General features: G+C 33.1%; 2 protein-coding genes and 2 long non-coding RNA genes across 5 annotated transcripts; 2 read left to right on the top strand and 2 right to left on the bottom strand.

Moving 5' to 3' along the window:
• Positions 1-128: 128 nt before the first annotated feature.
• Positions 129-4,067, top strand: LOC115972909 (probable mitochondrial-processing peptidase subunit beta, mitochondrial). Its single transcript, XM_031093137.1, has 5 exons — positions 129-293; positions 376-527; positions 654-762; positions 1,348-1,446; positions 3,795-4,067. The coding sequence occupies exons 1-5, from the start codon at positions 129-131 to the stop codon at positions 4,065-4,067; spliced, it is 798 nt and encodes a 265-aa protein (XP_030948997.1).
• Positions 4,068-10,182: 6,115 nt separating this feature from the next.
• Positions 10,183-10,668, top strand: LOC115972908 (TMV resistance protein N-like). Its single transcript, XM_031093136.1, has one exon. The coding sequence runs from the start codon at positions 10,183-10,185 to the stop codon at positions 10,666-10,668; it is 486 nt and encodes a 161-aa protein (XP_030948996.1).
• A 1,955-nt stretch (positions 10,669-12,623) lies between these two features.
• On the bottom strand, positions 12,624-12,868 carry LOC115972889. Its single transcript, XR_004087558.1, has 2 exons — positions 12,784-12,868; positions 12,624-12,656 (listed from the first exon to the last, which is right to left on the bottom strand). It is a non-coding gene; the product is annotated as an uncharacterized LOC115972889 (long non-coding RNA).
• A 988-nt stretch (positions 12,869-13,856) lies between these two features.
• LOC115972890 lies at positions 13,857-17,855 on the bottom strand. 2 transcript variants are annotated; one of them, XR_004087560.1, is made up of 3 exons: positions 17,830-17,855; positions 16,109-16,181; positions 13,857-14,772 (listed from the first exon to the last, which is right to left on the bottom strand). It is a non-coding gene; the product is annotated as an uncharacterized LOC115972890 (long non-coding RNA). The 2 variants fall into 2 exon arrangements; XR_004087559.1 differs by lacking the exon at positions 13,857-14,772 and adding an exon at positions 15,127-15,179.
• Between the last annotated feature and the right edge of the window lie 211 nt (positions 17,856-18,066).

The raw sequence follows: 18,066 nt of genomic DNA, 5'->3' as shown, positions 1-18,066 counted from the left end.
TTTTTGATAAGTGCTGATAAATATACATTTTAAGTTGTTTGTGGCATAATTGGTGAAGATGTTGTCTTCGGTTTAGTTCTATTGGATTTTGCATTGATATGCAAGGCATGCTTTGGGAACTTATGCTAATGGGTGTTTTATTTGGGATCTGTCAGGTCATTGCTGCTTCTGGAGCTGTGAAGCATGAGGAAATTGTTGAGCAAGTAAAAAAATTGTTCACAAAGTTGTCATCAGATCCCACCACAGCTACTCAGTTAGTTGCAAAAGAACCAACAGATTTTACTGGTTCCGAGGTGGGGGAGACATATTTTAAGTACACTGTAATCTCTTCTTATTCATTAATATATTAAACTTTATTAATGTTGTAAAAACCAGGTTAGGATAATTGATGATGATATTCCTTTGGCACAATTCGCGGTTGCTTTTAGCGGAGCATCTTGGACAGATCCAGATTCCATTGCTCTGATGGTCATGCAGGCTATGTTGGGTTCATGGAACAAAAGTGCCAGTGGAGGAAAGCACATGGGGTGAGCTCTTTTTGAGAACTAAACACCTTTATGGCACATAGATTTCTAACTTGGGCTACTTGAATTCGTCCACAAAATTTTCCTTTTTAAGCACGTGCATTGATAATTTTGATAATCTTTAAACAGTTCTGAGCTTGCACAAAAGGTTGGCATTAATGAAATTGCAGAGAGCACGATGTCTTTTAACACCAATTATAAAGACACTGGTCTATTTGGTGTTTATGCTGTTGCTAAGGTGATGTCTGCTACCCTAGCTTTTAACAGAATATAATATGCACTCAGCTGCCTTTTGAATACTCATTATTCTCTTTGATGACAAAATGTGGACAAGAAAGTTTAGTGCCTATTGAGTTATTGTAACTTTTTAAACCTTGTAAAGTTCACTAGCCAGCCAGGACTTCTTCAGGCTTTGTCATTAGATTGTTTTTATAATCAACTTTTTTTTAATTGATTCCTATTTTGTCATATTTCTTTTTTGGGTCTTCTGTTATCAGTGGTTTTTCAATTTATCCCTCGAAATTTTGCTTTCGTTTGTAGCAAATATAGTGACTACTGATGTAAGATTCAGTTTGAGGTTGTGATGAGTGCTCGTCTGGTTGTTTTGTCCCTGGACGTGCCTTTGTGTATGTGTATATGTTGATATTTTAAGTGGTATTTAGAAGAGATGCTGCTATTTTGTGTATTCTGTACCTTTCAATCAGCAACTGCAAGTTTGTTGGATAGTCATGTATATATGAGCCTTTCAATTTTTTTATAAAAAAAGGCATTGTCACAGATATCTGATTTTTATTATTTTTGGTTTGCTATCTTATTATTTCAGCTGGATTGCTTGGATGATTTAGCATATGCAATAATGTATGAGACAACCAAGGTATGTTATCGAGTTTCTGAAGCTGACGTAACTCGTGCACGTAATCAGGTAGCCACCAATGCGTTCATTTTATGTTGATATAAGATATATATATATATATATATATATAATCATAATTGTTTTAGTGAATTTAAATAGTGATTGCTAGCTTTTTTCCATTCTCCGTAGAATGTTTATTCAAACTAATCATTGGTTGCAAGAGGCGCCATTTATTTACAATTGACCATTAAGCGGGACATATTCCTAAGACATGTCAGATTGTTATTCCTAATGATGATTGACCATTATGGCACTTGATCAATTTTCCATTCTTTTTCCAGATGTTCACAAATAGACTATAGTCTCCCATTGATGTCTTGTTACATGTCAGATTGTTACTCTTTTTTATGTATTTTCAGTTGTATCCTTTTGTTTATCATCCTGTTCCATAAAACTGTATGCTTCTCTTTTCAAAAAACATGAGAGAAAGGTCAGTTTAATGTGGTATACCTTTGGTCACTCAGTAATAGCTGTCTATATTACTTTGTCCTAGGGTAATCATATAATCCAGACCTCTGTTTGTTACTATTTGATGTTCACACTAAAAGCTAGTGGAATACTGCACAAAAGGGGAGGAAAAAAATAGTAAAAAATTATCTAATGACAAGTATGATAACTTTGATCAAGTGTTGTTTAATCCAGTGGTCAACTAAGAGAAAAAGACTTTTTCCAGGTTGATAGTGTACATGAAGTAACTAGCAAAGCAAGGCTGGATTTTTATTGCCTTTTCTTAATCTTTCTACTTTAGACTTTACATATGCTTTACATTTACTAAAAGTTAAGATTGTAAAGAACTTCAACGTATATATGGGTTTTTGATTGTGCTTGTAATTGACAAGAAACTGGTGGTTTTCTAAAATTTGAAACTTTCAATGAGCCATAGATGGCAGGTTATAGGGAAAACTGCTACATGAGGTTGATGAGTTAAAATTATTGCAATTGAATACACACAGAGGGACATTTACGCACAGAAATCAATGAAATCAAATGAACATTTAGAGAAATTTTAAAAGACTTTAGAAAAATATAAGCTTATATAAATTAATTTGACATGGAATAAAAAAATTGATATAATATACATGTAAGTGTTTAGTACACTAACTGATGGTTCCAAATGAAATTATCTCTTGGTATGCTAGAAATTAGCTAGCTCCTACTCTGTATTGCTTGATGTTTTTTACCATTAATAATTCAAGTCCAGTAATCTTAAAGTTGGTGCACATATAGGTTATGAAATTTATTTGCTATGTTACTTCGTAGAAGAAAAAGGGAAAACATGGTAGGAAAATGAGGGAGAGAGACCTTCTTTTAAATGTCTCTCTTTCTTAAACTTTTTTTATTTATTTGTTTGTCTATGCAAAGTAAGTGTACCCTCTGGGAAATGGTGTGCATAACTCATTGTAATAAAATTACTGAGATTTTATTTTTGAAATGTTAAAAGTTTTTCTTTCATGCTTCCTTCTCATCTCCTTACCTGTGATTCAAATAATGAGAGCCAAGGAAAATCGAATTATTTCTCATCCCTTCACTGGCTTCCAAAACAGATTTGGAGCCTTTTTTATGATAATGGACAATATGGTGGGTACTTAGAAAAACATAATAAAATAAAAGATAATGAGATAGGTGGTTCTCTGATTTGGATCCTCTGCCCAAGAACTGTATGGGTATGTACTTGTACCTCTAAAAGTCATGTAGTCTTTAAATAATATTGAGTAATGATCCCTTTGATTCATCATGTACAAGAACTGGAATATTCACAGTAACCCAGGTATACTTGATTATACCACACTGGTTGTCAGCAGCCAGAATGCGTGGTTTCACCTTATGGTTTTCAAGTTTGAATTCTTTTGAAAGAAGCTGTTTAAAAATCTCTCCTTCAATGTTTAGAATGGAGGAGAATTTCACCTTGGTGAAAAGGAAAACGAAACCCATTCAACCTGCATCACATGTTTTATACTTTTGTAGATGGATATATGTTTCTCATCTATTGATCCCTTAACCCCAGAGCAGCCTAGCATGAGAACTGGCACTTACCTGTATGTTTAACTATGTCTTTATTTTTGGAGAAGTTTGGGCTGGGTTTGCATAAGTTGAAATGAATTCACTATAGAAATTTGGTTAGTCCAGAGTAACAGCCAAATGTTATACCTGCAAGTTTACCTTGTAATGAATGTCAACTTAGTTGTTGAGTGATTAGGGAAAAAAAATTATGTTGTAACATGCCTCAACAATCACACCATGTCAATCTTCTTTATAATGCTTTCTTAGTTGTCTGCACCTTTTGTTGTTTTGCATGCTCAAAAGTCAAAACAAATCATGTCTGAATTAATCCATTAATTGACTGGTTAGTGTTTCAGAGTTCAAACTTCTGCAAACTATGTGATAAAGGAGAGAGGTTGAATGGGAAAATTTTAGAGCTCCCTGAAGGATCAGAAAGAAGGGAATACATAATCGGGGATTTAGGCTATTCTTTACTTCCCTATCTTATCATCCCTTATGAAGGGAAAGAACTCCCTGAGTCAAGAGCTGAATTCAATAGGCGGCATCATGCCACTCAGATGGTGGCGCACGGGGCATTGGCAAGATTGAAAGACGTGGAGAATTATTCAAGGAGTGATGTGGAGGCCTGACAAACATAGGTTGCCGAGGATTATTCTTGTTTGCTGCCTGCTTCATAACATTGTTAGATATGGAAGATGAGGCACAGGACGAAGTACCTTTCCATTTCTGATTTATGAATTAGTTGGTTAAAGATTGCTGTCTTGTAGTTTATGAGGAGCTTCTGGGTCAGGATCTCCTGAAAAATATAAAGTTGAATTCATATTTTATTTGTTTTCGTCCTAAGTTGTAAATTATTTAAGGAAGACAGTGCATTACTGGCAAAGACTCAAGAAGGAACCAGATGACAGGCTGAGACAACCAAAGTGAGAGCTCGAGATTTTGTATTAGGAAAAAAAAAAAAAAACAATTGCTCCATTATTGGACGTGTCCAATAAATGCTGGAGAGATTTGGCACTCCCCACGTATTTTTATTATGACCATCTCATATCTTTTTCTTTTTGAATGTGATGTTTCTGTTTCAATTATTGGTGCACATGATTAGACAGAAATGAGGCTCAATTAAGCTTCTTCAGTTTCTTTATCTTTTGTTGATGCTCTTAATCCTGGAAGTATTAGAATTCATTAACCATGCCGTAGCAATTTTACTTAGGAGGCCATGGTTCTTGTGCCCAATTTTGTCCCCATTTTCTTTAACAGAAGCTGCTTTCACCACTGCACTGATGGTAGTGACCAAGCTTCAATTGGAAGTTGCAGCATCAATGCTCAAAGCACAAATGATTAAAGGGCTGATAATTCATTGACAATATATATTGTTGCTTGAAGGGGAAGGGAAGAACCATTGAGCTAACTCAGATTTACAAAAAGAAATATCCACTTAGAAAAGAACATTGGATGTGTGTGTGTGTCTATAGCATTCAGGAAAAATCATAGTTAAAAATTGTGAACATTGGGTTCAATAAAGGTTTTTTTTTTTTTTTTTTTTGGAGCAAAAGAACCCTTAGAAGTAATATTCTCCCCTAAAAAAAATATATAAAGAATTAATATTCAAATTTAAGAAATTTAGTTCAATTTTATGCCATTTGCGGTACTATTGTAGAAAAAGAGAAAATGAACATGTGTGTACATATATATATAGACACGGAGCATGGGCTTTGGCTGCCCATGTTGCACCTAGAGATGCTCAAAAATAGCATTCAAAAAGCCATGCATGTTCTTCTGCCAAAAGTTCTGTGCTAAATGCTTATGTGTTCCTCCAGGAACTTATGGGAACAAGGAATTCTGCCCTTGCTACAATAACTGGAAGACCAAGAGAGGACATTTCTTTCATTGCTTAAAATTGTTGTGATCTAGTGAGTAGTAAGCAATATAAACTACAAAATTGTGGGGATTTAAAATTGAAAGACAAAATTAAACAGTCATAATATCACAATCTAGAAACAGGTACATTGGATATAGAATACTTCGATTACAAGTTCATTCAGTGATAAACAAAATAATAATTGTGCCGATACAACCCAGTAGTAAGTTCAAACACACAATAAAGAGAACTCCAATTTACATCTACAATGCCATTCCAAAATCGAGTATTTGCATGCCTGACAAAAATTCAAATATTGTTGTTAGATACCAAAACCCAAAACATACGTACTAATCTGCGCAACTTGGCTAATTGATACGATCATGGCATTTTATATAAAAGCATCACTTACCTAGTTTGGATTATTACTGCTTGTTGAAGCCCCACGGGAAAGTAGACATCTTCTGCGGTTATGCCCATGTTGATGACACAGTCCACAGCTCTGCTTTTGTTGAATCTCCCTCAAGTCAGAATTTGGCCTCCGACTTCCCGGTTCTCGCCGGACCCCATCCATCTCATTCCGTATCCTAGACGCCACAGGTCGACCTTTGCCCCGCAATAGGTTTGGGTCAGGCACCCACTTTGGACCGTTCACATCCCTCCACAATGACTCTGACTTTGGCACCACAAATGTATGTGAGTAGGTGCGAATGGCGTTCACCAAACTATAACATGGGTCAATGTATGTAGTCGCATCTTGTCCCAAGTGCTGAAGAGGTTTAATTGCATGTGAACAAGGGATCTTTCTCATTTGCCACTTTCCACAACGACATGTTCTGGTCATTATGTTTACTTCATAACTATGGTGTCCCCTTTCAGAGCTATGGATGTTGTATGCAGTAATTACTTGATATATACCATTCAGATTATTAAACAGATTTATTTGGTATGAAATTGATTTTTGTAAGTTTTGTCCATAGATTTTTAAGGCATATTTACTCCATACCTTGTCCTTTGAGAGATCATGAGTAATTTCTTTGTGTCGATCATGGAAATACGCAACAAGTTTGCTCCAAGTAAATTCAACCATTGCACCAATGGGTAGGCCACGGGCACCTTTGAGTACTCCATTGAAGCACTCCGAGATATTTGTTGTCATAGCCCCATAACGGTATCCACCATCATGTAGCTAGGTCCACATGTCTAGATCCTCTTTCATTAGATATGTGTATGGCATGATGGATGAGTCGGGTTCACTTTCCTGCCGCTCGGTTCTCCGTTTCTTCCTAAGGGCCTCGATCTTGGCTTCCTTGATAGGTTGCATGTACAACTCAAATTTAGCTTCCTGAGTAGCATACCCCACTTTCAAGGCCAATGACTTTAAAGTGGCGTCCTGAAAATGCGTGTTGAAGTTGCTAGCAACATGTCAAAGGCAATATCTGTGAACTACTCGTAGTCATCTATCATCATCTCTAGGCTAGTTTGTAATTGCGTTTTGAATACCCTTACATCGGTCAGAAATTATGCAGATGTCCTTATCTGCTATCACATCCCCCAGTGAATTCCTGAGGCGTTCTAAAAACCACCCCCAACTAGGCCCTGACTCTTTGTCCACAACGGCAAAGGCAAGAGGCAAAACCTTATTGTTGGCATCAGTGGCCATTGCAATCAACAACACCCCTTGATATTTACCATACAAATGGGTCCCATCAATACTGATCACTAGCTTACAATGTTTGAATCCTTCAATGCATGGAGCGAAAGCCTAAAATACATAGCGCAATATTGTATCACCGAACTCATCCCTGGGTATGGTGTGACACCAGAACCGAGTGCCAGGTTCTTGATCCCAGTATGCCAACAATAACTTTCTCAACCTTTGGTAAGACTCTTCCCAATCCCCGAATATCTTTGCAATAGCTCATTGTTTCGCATCCCATATCTTATAGTAAGAAAGCTTATGCCCATAATACTTCCCTTTAATGAAATCTCTGAGGTGATAAATTGTTGCCGTGTATTTTTCTTGCAACAATGGAACAAATTCTGCTGCAAGAAAATTACAGTCCATCATTCTACCATCAAGGGTCGTGGCAAGGGGCATACAATTGTGAGGACCCCTATAAGATGTGACCATCCATAGTCCGAGTTCAGGCTTCGCGACTGCCCCAACGTACCACATGCATGATTCATCGTAGCATTTCACAGACAGTCTACTTTTGGTTGACCTACTAGTCATAATGTTTCTGTTATGCTTTGCGGCGTAAATTGTTAATGCACGTTTCACAGCCTCTTTATTCGCAAAAATCAACCCTTTCGCAAAATTCATGTCTGCATTCCTAGAAGAACCAAATGCTTGGTGAACAACTTTAGGAACAACCATATTTTCCAAAGTATTTTCATAAAATGATGAGGCAGGAAGTTCATAAACAGGGGTCGTATTTGTAACATGTTGAACTCTAACATTAGCATCCGCATCATCTTCATCACATTCAGCCATATCATCAACATGAGGAATGGGAGTAATTTCATGGTCATCAACACCCCTGTCAAAGTCGCCATCGTCAATCCTCTCTTCGTACTCATCTCTATCGTCAAGATCTTCCCCAAAACATTCTTTGTCTTCATTTTCAACTACTAGAACTGTAGAGGATTCACCTCAATGTTACAAAATTGATCTTCATATCTATTTCCAGGTTTGCTCTCAATTGTTGCTGGTGTCTCTTGAAAAGGGGGTGTATAGCCTTCCAATGTGGTGCATCGATCATTTAGGACTACAAACTGTAGAGATGTAGTTGTTTGTACAATTTCTTCCTCTACGCCGACTTCTGCATACAGCTCCAAAGTGACGTACAACTCAAAATCTGCTACTTGTTCCCATTTCTCCATCTTACTAAACATGAATTTCACATGTTTGTCTTCTATTATCACAATATATCTGTAATTAATGCATTGATTGAGGACTTCATATGGAGAACGAAAAGTAATATGTATGTCATGCAAAGCAGGGTTCACTTGTAACTCTTCCATAATTTTTACTTTCAGCTCATTCAGGCTCTTTAGCTTACGGCGTATCATGATATAGCAGTACTGGATACCCGGACCTTGAAATGAGAATCTGTCATAAGGGTTGGCATTGCTAAAGGGTGCACCGTAGTATATATTTATATGGATCATTGTCAACCTATAGACCATCAAGTGCAATTGTGTTAGTGACAAATTTATAATGCTTAATCAACATCAATCACAAAACTTTGCGTATGAAATGCCAACAATACTAAACTCAACCAAATTTGCATATACTCACCTTTAGTAATCTTACAAAAATAGTCATTACCAATTTCATATTCTTTAAAAATTCCAAATCATTTTAGGGGCATGACTTTCAAAACCCATTCAAATAAGTTATGATGAACAAAAATATTATATACCAACCAGTTATCCATTGAAATATTTGTTACAAATCTTAAACAAATATATCTTGAAATAATTTATGGTAAAAAGATTACTATCTTAGGTATCAAACTCATAATCCATTTGATATCCATGATAAAAACCTAAAAGTACTAAATATTCCTAACAATTGATCACAATATTTAGTACTAAATATTCCCAATAATTAATCACAATATTAATTTTTTTAAAAAAACTTAGCATATTATCACAAATTTACACTAACAAACAAAACAAATATTCCCATATGTTGTAATAACATAATAATCACAATATTTGGTATAAATATTCCCAATAATCACAATATTAATTTTTTTTTTTTAAAAACTTAGCAAATAATTTAATCACAATATTTACACTAACAAAAAAAATTTCCCAATATGTTGTAATTTAATCACAATTATTTACTAAATATTCCCAATAATTAATCATAATATTACTAGTCATTATAGATATTTTTTCTTAATTAGATTCATGATCTTATATAAATGTGTCCTAATATTAATTTCAAAAAGAAAAAAAAAATCTAGCAAATAATCACAATATACTAACAAATAAATTAATCACAATATTTACACTAACAAATCAGAAAAACAAAACTTTTCCTAATATGTTCTAAATTTTTCTTAAAAAAAAAAAAAAAAAAAAACTAGCAAATAATCACAATATACTAACAAATAAATTAATCACAATATTTACACTAACAAATTAGAAAAACAAAACTTTTCCTAATATGTTCTAAATTTTTCTTAAAAAAAAAAAAAATAGCAAATAATCACAATATTGTAAAAACATTACCTGAGAGTGTTGTGTGAGATGAGTGGTCTGTGTGAGTGCAAGTGAGTTTAGGAAAGTTGTTTCATAGAGTGTTTTTGAAGAGAATAAAGCTGAGTTTATGAAGAGTATAGAGCTGAAGCTGTGAGAGACCCCACGGTAAGGAGGAAAACAGGTCCCAGCTGGGACCCACGGCAACACGTGGAGGGCTGGGGACCATTCATGAAAATCGAGTCCTCTGGACTCGATTTGGGGTACGCCCACGTGACCGTTGCTGCTATGGGATGAGACTGATGTTGCTGTGGGATAGACTGATGAGACTAGGAAATCGAGTCCAATGAACTTGGTTTCTATGCTTAGAAACCGAGTCCAATGGACTCGATTTCTGGCCTACGTGGACGATCTGGCCACCTCAGCTGCTGGCAAAATAATAAAATAACAACCCAGAAATCGAGTCCTCTGGACTCGAATTGTTAGAAACCAAATTAGTTTGAAACGTTTCCTAACTAATGATGTTGTTTGGGTTTTGTAGTTATTTTCTAAAAAATCCCGGCCCACACCCATCTATCTTGAAACTGAAACAAAACAAACAAGTAAAACTATTATCATTTCTGATGCGTACCTGTTTTGGTGGTTTTTAGCTACTTTGGCTTGTAACTCCTATGGCAAGCGCTTCTTCTTCGTCGCTTACTCGCCAATGGAAATATGACGTCTTCCTTAGTTTCAATAGTGAGGACAGAAGTTTTGCTTCTGAACTATACGATGCTTTGGCTAAGGAAGGAATCAACATCTGCAGGGATGATGATATAGTACTTAATAAAGAAACAGCGATTTTGTCAAAAATCTTTACAGCAATTGAAAATTCAAGGTTTTCAGTCATCATTCTTTCCAAAAAATATGCTTTTTCTGATTGGTGCCTGGAAAAACTTGCAAAGATAGTGGAATGCAAGAATGAGATTGGGCAAACAATTCTTCCTGTTTTCTTAGACGTTTGTCCTTCTGAGGTACGAAACAAGACTGGGAAGTTTGGGGAGGCGTTCGAGTTGCAGGTAGAATATTTTGAGGAGAATTTGGAGGTCGTCAAAAAATTGAGGGCTGCTTTAATAGAAGTCTCCAATATCCCCGGATGGACTTTACATCAGGTGTAAGAGTTTTTCTTCTTCATCTTCTTCTTCTTCTATCACACTTTTCATTATTCAAATGCTAAAAAAAAGAGTAGTGTTAATTATTCATTTGTTCACAATTATAACTGAAATCATTTGATTATTCAAATGCTAATAAAAAGAGTAGTGTTAATTATAAATTTGTTTACAATTATAACTGAAATCGTGATTTCGGGTTGTGTGCACTTCCGGGTGTGGAACAACAATTTTTCTAATCAAAACACAACAATCCCAAAGACCCTTTGCTAAGTTGTCAACTTATAATGTTGGGAGTAACATTAGTTTCACATGGGTCCTCGGGTGACATTATTTTTATTAGAAAAATGCTATGTTCATGATACTTTCACAAAGTGGCATGTTGTTACATATTGTTATTGGTAGTCAAAAAAGTAATTTTAGTTGTAGGTTCAAATTATAACCAATAATAACTAACCATTATGATTTGTTGTGAAAGGGTTATACAAATATTGTGAACGTAACACTTCTCTTATTTTTATGGGCAAAGATTGGGTCCACAGTGAGCGCTGTGCCATTAGATGATGGCGTGTGCCCATTTTTGATCACACGTTGTCATTGCAACAATTTAGGGCACTGGACCAAGCCAAGTCTTATTTTTAGTATGCACCAATTACTACTTGACACATTAGAAAATATGAAATTGGGCGTGTAATAAAAAGTCTTTTTTAGGTTGAGGGGGCTTACATATTTGTCTATATATAAAATAAAATAAAAACATGCATGGTTTTGTGTCTTATAGAAACTAGTGTTTAACCCGCACGATGCGCGGGATCATTTAAAATCTCATAAGTAGAAGAAAATATAGGTAATTGCTTTAAATATATATTATACATTGTTAGTCATTACAACTCTACTGTGTATAGCTATAAAAATGGTTTCATTAGAAGTAATAAAGTTGTAAGAATTAGATATCTTTATATTTCTTTTTCATTAGAAGTAATAAAGTTGTAAGAATTAGATATCTTTATATTTCTTTTAAAATAAAAAGGAAGAGAGGAAAAGAAATGGAAAGAGAAATTATTTAATTTTTTATATTTCTTAGGTAAAACTCCATAGTGTTCTATTAAGCAATTTAGAAGGAAAAATAGCACAATTGACATTATAAGGGAAATTTTGATGTATTCAAGCAGATATATAACTGATCCAAACAGCCATAGTACAATTACATACACTATATTGACACACATAACTTTTTACTTTACAATAACAGAACAATAGGGGAAAATCTATTTATTTTAATAAAGCAAATCCTGTTGTCTACATTCTTCATTTAGCTTATACACTTTGAAATCAACAATTTTGGGCCATCACAGTGTCTAACATACCAAATTGTGAAATATAATTACATTTTATAGTAACGTTGTTCTAATTTGTCAGCTTTAGTCAGTACATTCAGTTTACTCTTCTAAAGGCAAAAAAATAATAATTAACAATACTATGAAATACATAAAGATTCCTAGAGTAAGGTAGTATATACAATAGAGTTCAGTTTTTTTTCTTCTTTGTAGCAATTTGCTTAGTACTTTTTTGACGTTTTTGAAGCATTTGGAGCGGCATTCTTTCAAGTCTTTGAACAGATGTTTCTCCTATTTCTATTTTTTGATTGGCTATGTACTTGTCCTTCCTTGATTTTCTTCCAATTTCCTCCATTGTTTCCTGCAATAATTTGCATTGTTATGTATCAGTTAGATATGTAAAGTAGATTATGTGTAGACTAATGTTTGAATCATATAGTAAGCAGGTTGAAGTAAGTATGTTTCAATCACCGGATGTTCTTCAACTTTACTTGAGTCTTTTTGCTTATGTAAAACTTCCATCTCCAAAATTTTTGAGGCCGTGTAATTTTCTTTTCCATACTTCAAATTATATTCATCAAGATGCAGTTGGAACAAATATTCATTGCCAATTATTTTTTGAATCTCTTTTGGTAAAGTATTCTCATCTAATTTCAACATCTGTATAAACAAAGTATCATTCTATTAGCAATATATATAAATATACATGCAACATTGGTAAGAAAGTATTAAAACTTCAGTTTTCAGAAAATAAATATATAGGACTAACATTTATATATGAAATTACCTCTTCTTGCATCTCTGCAAGTTCTTTTGCAGTTTTAGAAATAATTTTCTCAGCTCCTTTGTCAAACAATATGAATAACACACAATAAAAATAAATAGGTAAACAAAATAAATAAAGCTAACAACAACATTTTAAAAAGCCTCCCAATAAACTGAGTGTAATAGTCTGAGCAGTACAAAAATTAAAAGAAACAAAGACTTATAAGCATTCTAGTAAATTAAAGACATATATCAATAAGGAAATAACAATAAAATTTACATTAAAAACTCAGTAATTAACATTAAAAATAAAAAATTTTACTTACTAAAAATTACAAAATAATTTTACTCCTCGAACATTCTGTTCTTAAACCATCCATCTTACTAAATGTAAAGACAACCAGAAAAGAAAAGTGAGATAAACGAAGAACCCAAGAAATGGCTCTAACAACCATATATAAAAGTAAAGCCAATAGGAAATAACAAAATGCTATTCTAAATAAGAACCAAGTAAAAGCATTGTTAAATATTATGTGTAAATAATTAAAGATTATAACTTGAGGCCAAAACATTGAATGAAAGAGAATAGATGTCCGGATTTTAATTCAATTTCAAATAACAAAAAATAACGTTGAGGATGTGAAATAAGAACTGAAATTAATGATTACATAATCATCACAAATAGAAATTCAAATCCTTCAAAACCAACATAATGTAATCATTGAGCTGCACTAAATAGTAAAATACCCAAAAACTGATCCACATATCTTAAGAAATAGGATTGGATGATTTGCAAGTTTTGGCAAGTAACAAAAAATTTTTTTGGTCCTTCGGGAATTTTAATCAAACAATCTGGACTCAAAAGAGAGTTTATCAATTAGGAACAGCTACCAAGTTAAATTCAGATCCAAATCCCGTTGAACAAATGTTACCCATTTACTAAGACACAAAAAAAATATATAAATACATGCTTACTAATTTCTTCTTCATCAACTGCTTTCGTTATATTTTTTTGTAACATAGACTTTTATCTATAATGAAAACATATAAACTTTTAAAAATACCAAGACAAAGGAAAAGGTACAAAGGAATTAAAAAGTGAAGTTCCAAACTTTAAGAAAAATAAGACAAACAATACTTTTACAGGTCAATTTACTGAAGAAAAAAAATTTAATTGAAACCAAATACTTCAAGAACAATTCTGACTATATTGTGCAAGGAAAAAACTAATTCAAACCCAAAGACATCAAATGAAAAAAACGTAACCCAAAAAAAAGAGAGAGACAAAAGGAAAGTCAGGCTAACCTAAACCTTTCAATATGATTCGGTATCTCTTCTTGCAAAATACCAAACCATCGTATCTGGTAGAGAAATGCGTAAATCTGTAAAAGAAGAACCCAAGAAATGGCTCTAACAACCAACATAAACTTAGTTCTCATACTTCTACTACATACATTCAAACCTAAATAATTTAGTATATTTAAGCATATAGTATCCAATATCCCCTAAAAATTTTAAACATTACTCTGTTCAAATCACATCACGTATGTACTTCTATTCTCCAATAGACCATTCTTCAAAGCAATTAACAACATCATCTAACTATAAAGCTTTTTTTTTTCTTTTAAATAATAAGTAAACTATGATAACAGAGTATAATTTTTAAAAGAACATGCCAGATCAACAGCTTCCTTATTAACAACATAAAGAGCAACCATTTTCGATTTTTCCTTTAGATGCAATCCTACACCAAGTTGTTAAAAGAGGCTTTGCATGGTTAGACAATTCATTACATCTCACTAACTGGTTTCTCATTTGATTGAAACCTAATCACATGAAAAACCATATCAAGCTCAGATCAAATGCATAGCCAAACAAACTTCAGATTAGCCAAAAATAATTACAAATTTACTGAAAGAAATAAAAATAAATAAAATCAAAGAGAGCAAAAAAACTAATAGTGGATTGCTATCGGCAAAACAATGTGAGAGGAGATAGGAAGATTGCAAATCTGCATAGAAAAGTCATTAATTTAGTTGAAACTAAAAATAAATCTACAAAATTTATATAAAAAAAAGAAACTAATTATAATCAATTCAACGTTAAATATTTACTCAGAGGAGTTTGAATATGTACTAAATGATGAAGGCCGTGACATAAATTTGTATGAAAATGCCTTTATATTGTAAATTAGAGATAAAAGGAGGGAAAGAAACACCTTAGGAGGCTTGATGTCAAAGTTTTCATATAGTTCATTGCAGAGAGTTCATCTGCCTCTCAAATCTCTTGTAAACCACTTATGCTAGTGTATGATTCTAATAGAGCCATCTCAATCGACTCGGACATAGCTAAGACACTAAAACATTAATCAGCCTTAACATTGCAAGTAAAGTTGTGGCCCACTCTTAGAAGATATTTCTTCAGGGAGTAAGAAAATCAATTATGACTGTTCTGCCTATTAAAGTTTCTCAACAAAGCAACAAAATAAAAGCCTGAGATGTTTCAATATTAATGGTTTGAAAGTATATTTACGTTTTTGGTGAGCTAACAATAAAGAATTAGATAAAGGAAACTAAATGTTACATACCTATTTCTACACCCCCTGTTCTGCAAAATGCCAGAATAGCCATTAAGATTGCAAATTGTTCACTTTGAAATGGCTGGCTTTGCAAAGTAACCCACAATTCAACCAATAATAGTCAAATTCACAAATTCACAAATTCACAAATTCTTGGGAGCATATCACACTCTTAAAATACAAATTGACTTTAGAAACCAATAATAGTCAAACTAAAAGCCAAATATCTAATGTTGAATTGACTTTACAAATTTACTTTAGAAGTCAAATTGATTTTAAAACTGAATAAAAGTTAAAACGATTCAAAAAAAAATCTAATGTTGGCCTTGCCATTGCCATCTACCCCATCAATCTCTGCTAAGCATTTAAAACAAAAGCACACCCAAACATAACTCTAAATGTTAACAAAAAGAATATATCAAGTATTGAGCACACACTTTACACTAAATTTTTTTGATGATATTATTCTTTCTTGAAACTTGATTATCCAATCAATAGCTGTATTTTCTAAATTTGTCATAGTTCTATTTTCTCCTAGGCCTTTCCTAAACACATCTATTTTCAATAGGGCGATACTCCCAGTGCTATTAAAAAAAAAAAAAAAAGAAGTAATGATGATATTTTGAGACCAAAGAATTCAAAGAAAAATACTAAAACCCATCTTTTTTTAAACTGTTTTTGTTTAAAGTTTTTTTTAATCAAACATTAACAAATGATAAAGAGATACAAATTAAAAAAAAGAAACAAAGGAAAATTAGGCTGGCCTGACCTTTATATTTAATCAAGTAGCTCTTCTTGAATAGCTACCAACTGTCTTATAAGCCAGAGCAGAGATGATAGATCTACATTAGCACATGAGGGAAAAAAAGTCATTGAAAATACAAAATTACTGAGAAGCAACAATGTAAATGAGGCCCTCGAAAATTTGGCATATTTATGAATTATTGGTACTTGACAGGAAAAACTCAGCGAATCTGAATTTCAACAAAAAATGAAAGGGTAAGAAGGTTTTTTAAACTGACAGAAGAGAAAGATGAAAGATAGATACACACCAAACAAATAACCAAAAAAAGCGATGAAGATGTGAAATAAGAACTGAAATTAATGATTACATAATCATCACAAATAGAAATTCAAATCCTTCAAAACCAACATAATGTAATCATTGAGCTACACTGAATAGTAAAATTTCACAAAAACAAATAAGCCAAAATTAATTGCAAAGAAAGATGAAGAGAGACTATAAAAGAAGCGGATGCAAACATTGTAATATGGTTTGAGTTGCAAAAAATTTGAAAGATTGTTTTACTTTTTAATAAGCTATTGCCTATTTCCAATATGATGATGGTAAAGAATTTGGCTTCCATTAGCCAAGGATATATATAAATAAATATTTAAAGCACATCAAACAGTAAAACTTAAAGCAAAATTTACATTATATTTTGTAAATAAAACATAATAGTTCAATGTCATATGACCAGTGACTTTTATGAATAAGTAAACTTAGTATTTATTTACACCCATTCAAAATAACAGAAACAGCCAATAGCCTAAGGTAAATTGTAATTGCCAACTTCTAAATTTTAGTATGTATTTAGTGCTTCAAATTAATTCCATGAGCTTACAGATAAATATAGTCACTATTCTACTAACAAATGTGCAATTAAACAATTAGGAAGCAAAAACATTAATACATCAAAACAAAGAACCATAAACTTTGCATATGAAAAAGAATCCAACAAATTTAGACAATATTTATACATTTTGGTGAAAACAGATTCAGTTCTTAGGAAATATAATCTTGAACAACATTGAACAAACAATTTTAATTTCAATCAAATGTTTGATACCCCTTTGCAGCTTCAGTTTTGTGGTCATGCCACATTGGCTGCTGCACATACAATCTTTGTAAGTATTCTATAGTATGAAACTCAAAGAAAAAGAGGTGTGCTCCAACCAAACATGATCTACTAAATGAATTACAAACAATTTCTGTCAATTTAATAGTAATTACATTCATTGTTTTATAAATGAAAATTCACCTACCAGCAACCATAAAGTTACAACAACAAAAATACATTACACTTTCAGATTTCAAACTCTTACAATCCAATCTAACCAACAACACAAATATACATCAGAATTGAATCTCACACCAAATCCACAAAACAAAATCAATTATAACCCAAACACCTTAGGTTTTACGAATCAAGTTTGTACCCATATAAAATTATATATATGGCAAGCCACAGTATCTGAAACTTGAATTAATATATCACATACATCAATCACAGCACACAGATTTATCGAACAATAGTTCTTAAACGAAATTATGCAGGAAAATTCCTGCAGAAATTTGAACAATCAATCTTCACAACAAAGCACCAAAAGGGGAAAAATGAACACAGAGAATTAATGCATATATTTCGTCCAATTTTCACAACAAAGCACTCAAAAAAGGTAGAATGAACAAACAAAAATGATGCATACCTTTCGTCAGAATAACGCCAATCTCTAACTCCGTATCTCAAAACCTATGGGGCGTTTGATTGTATTTAGCTTTGACGGATGCCGATTGTGATGCTCTAAGTCCGGCAGGGTATGGCAGTGGCCGGCCGTACGAATATCCACTGGTTCGCAGAGTCTGAAGAGAAGATCGATAGGGTTTTAATCGCTAAACAGATCTAGAATATTCCATAAATTGACGGAAACAGGAGAAACTTATCC

Source organism: Quercus lobata, unplaced genomic scaffold, assembly GCF_001633185.2.
Source record: "Quercus lobata isolate SW786 unplaced genomic scaffold, ValleyOak3.0 Primary Assembly Scq3eQI_1902, whole genome shotgun sequence".
Classification (NCBI taxonomy): domain Eukaryota; kingdom Viridiplantae; phylum Streptophyta; class Magnoliopsida; order Fagales; family Fagaceae; genus Quercus; species Quercus lobata.
This window is presented reverse-complemented; position numbering and strand designations above follow the sequence as displayed.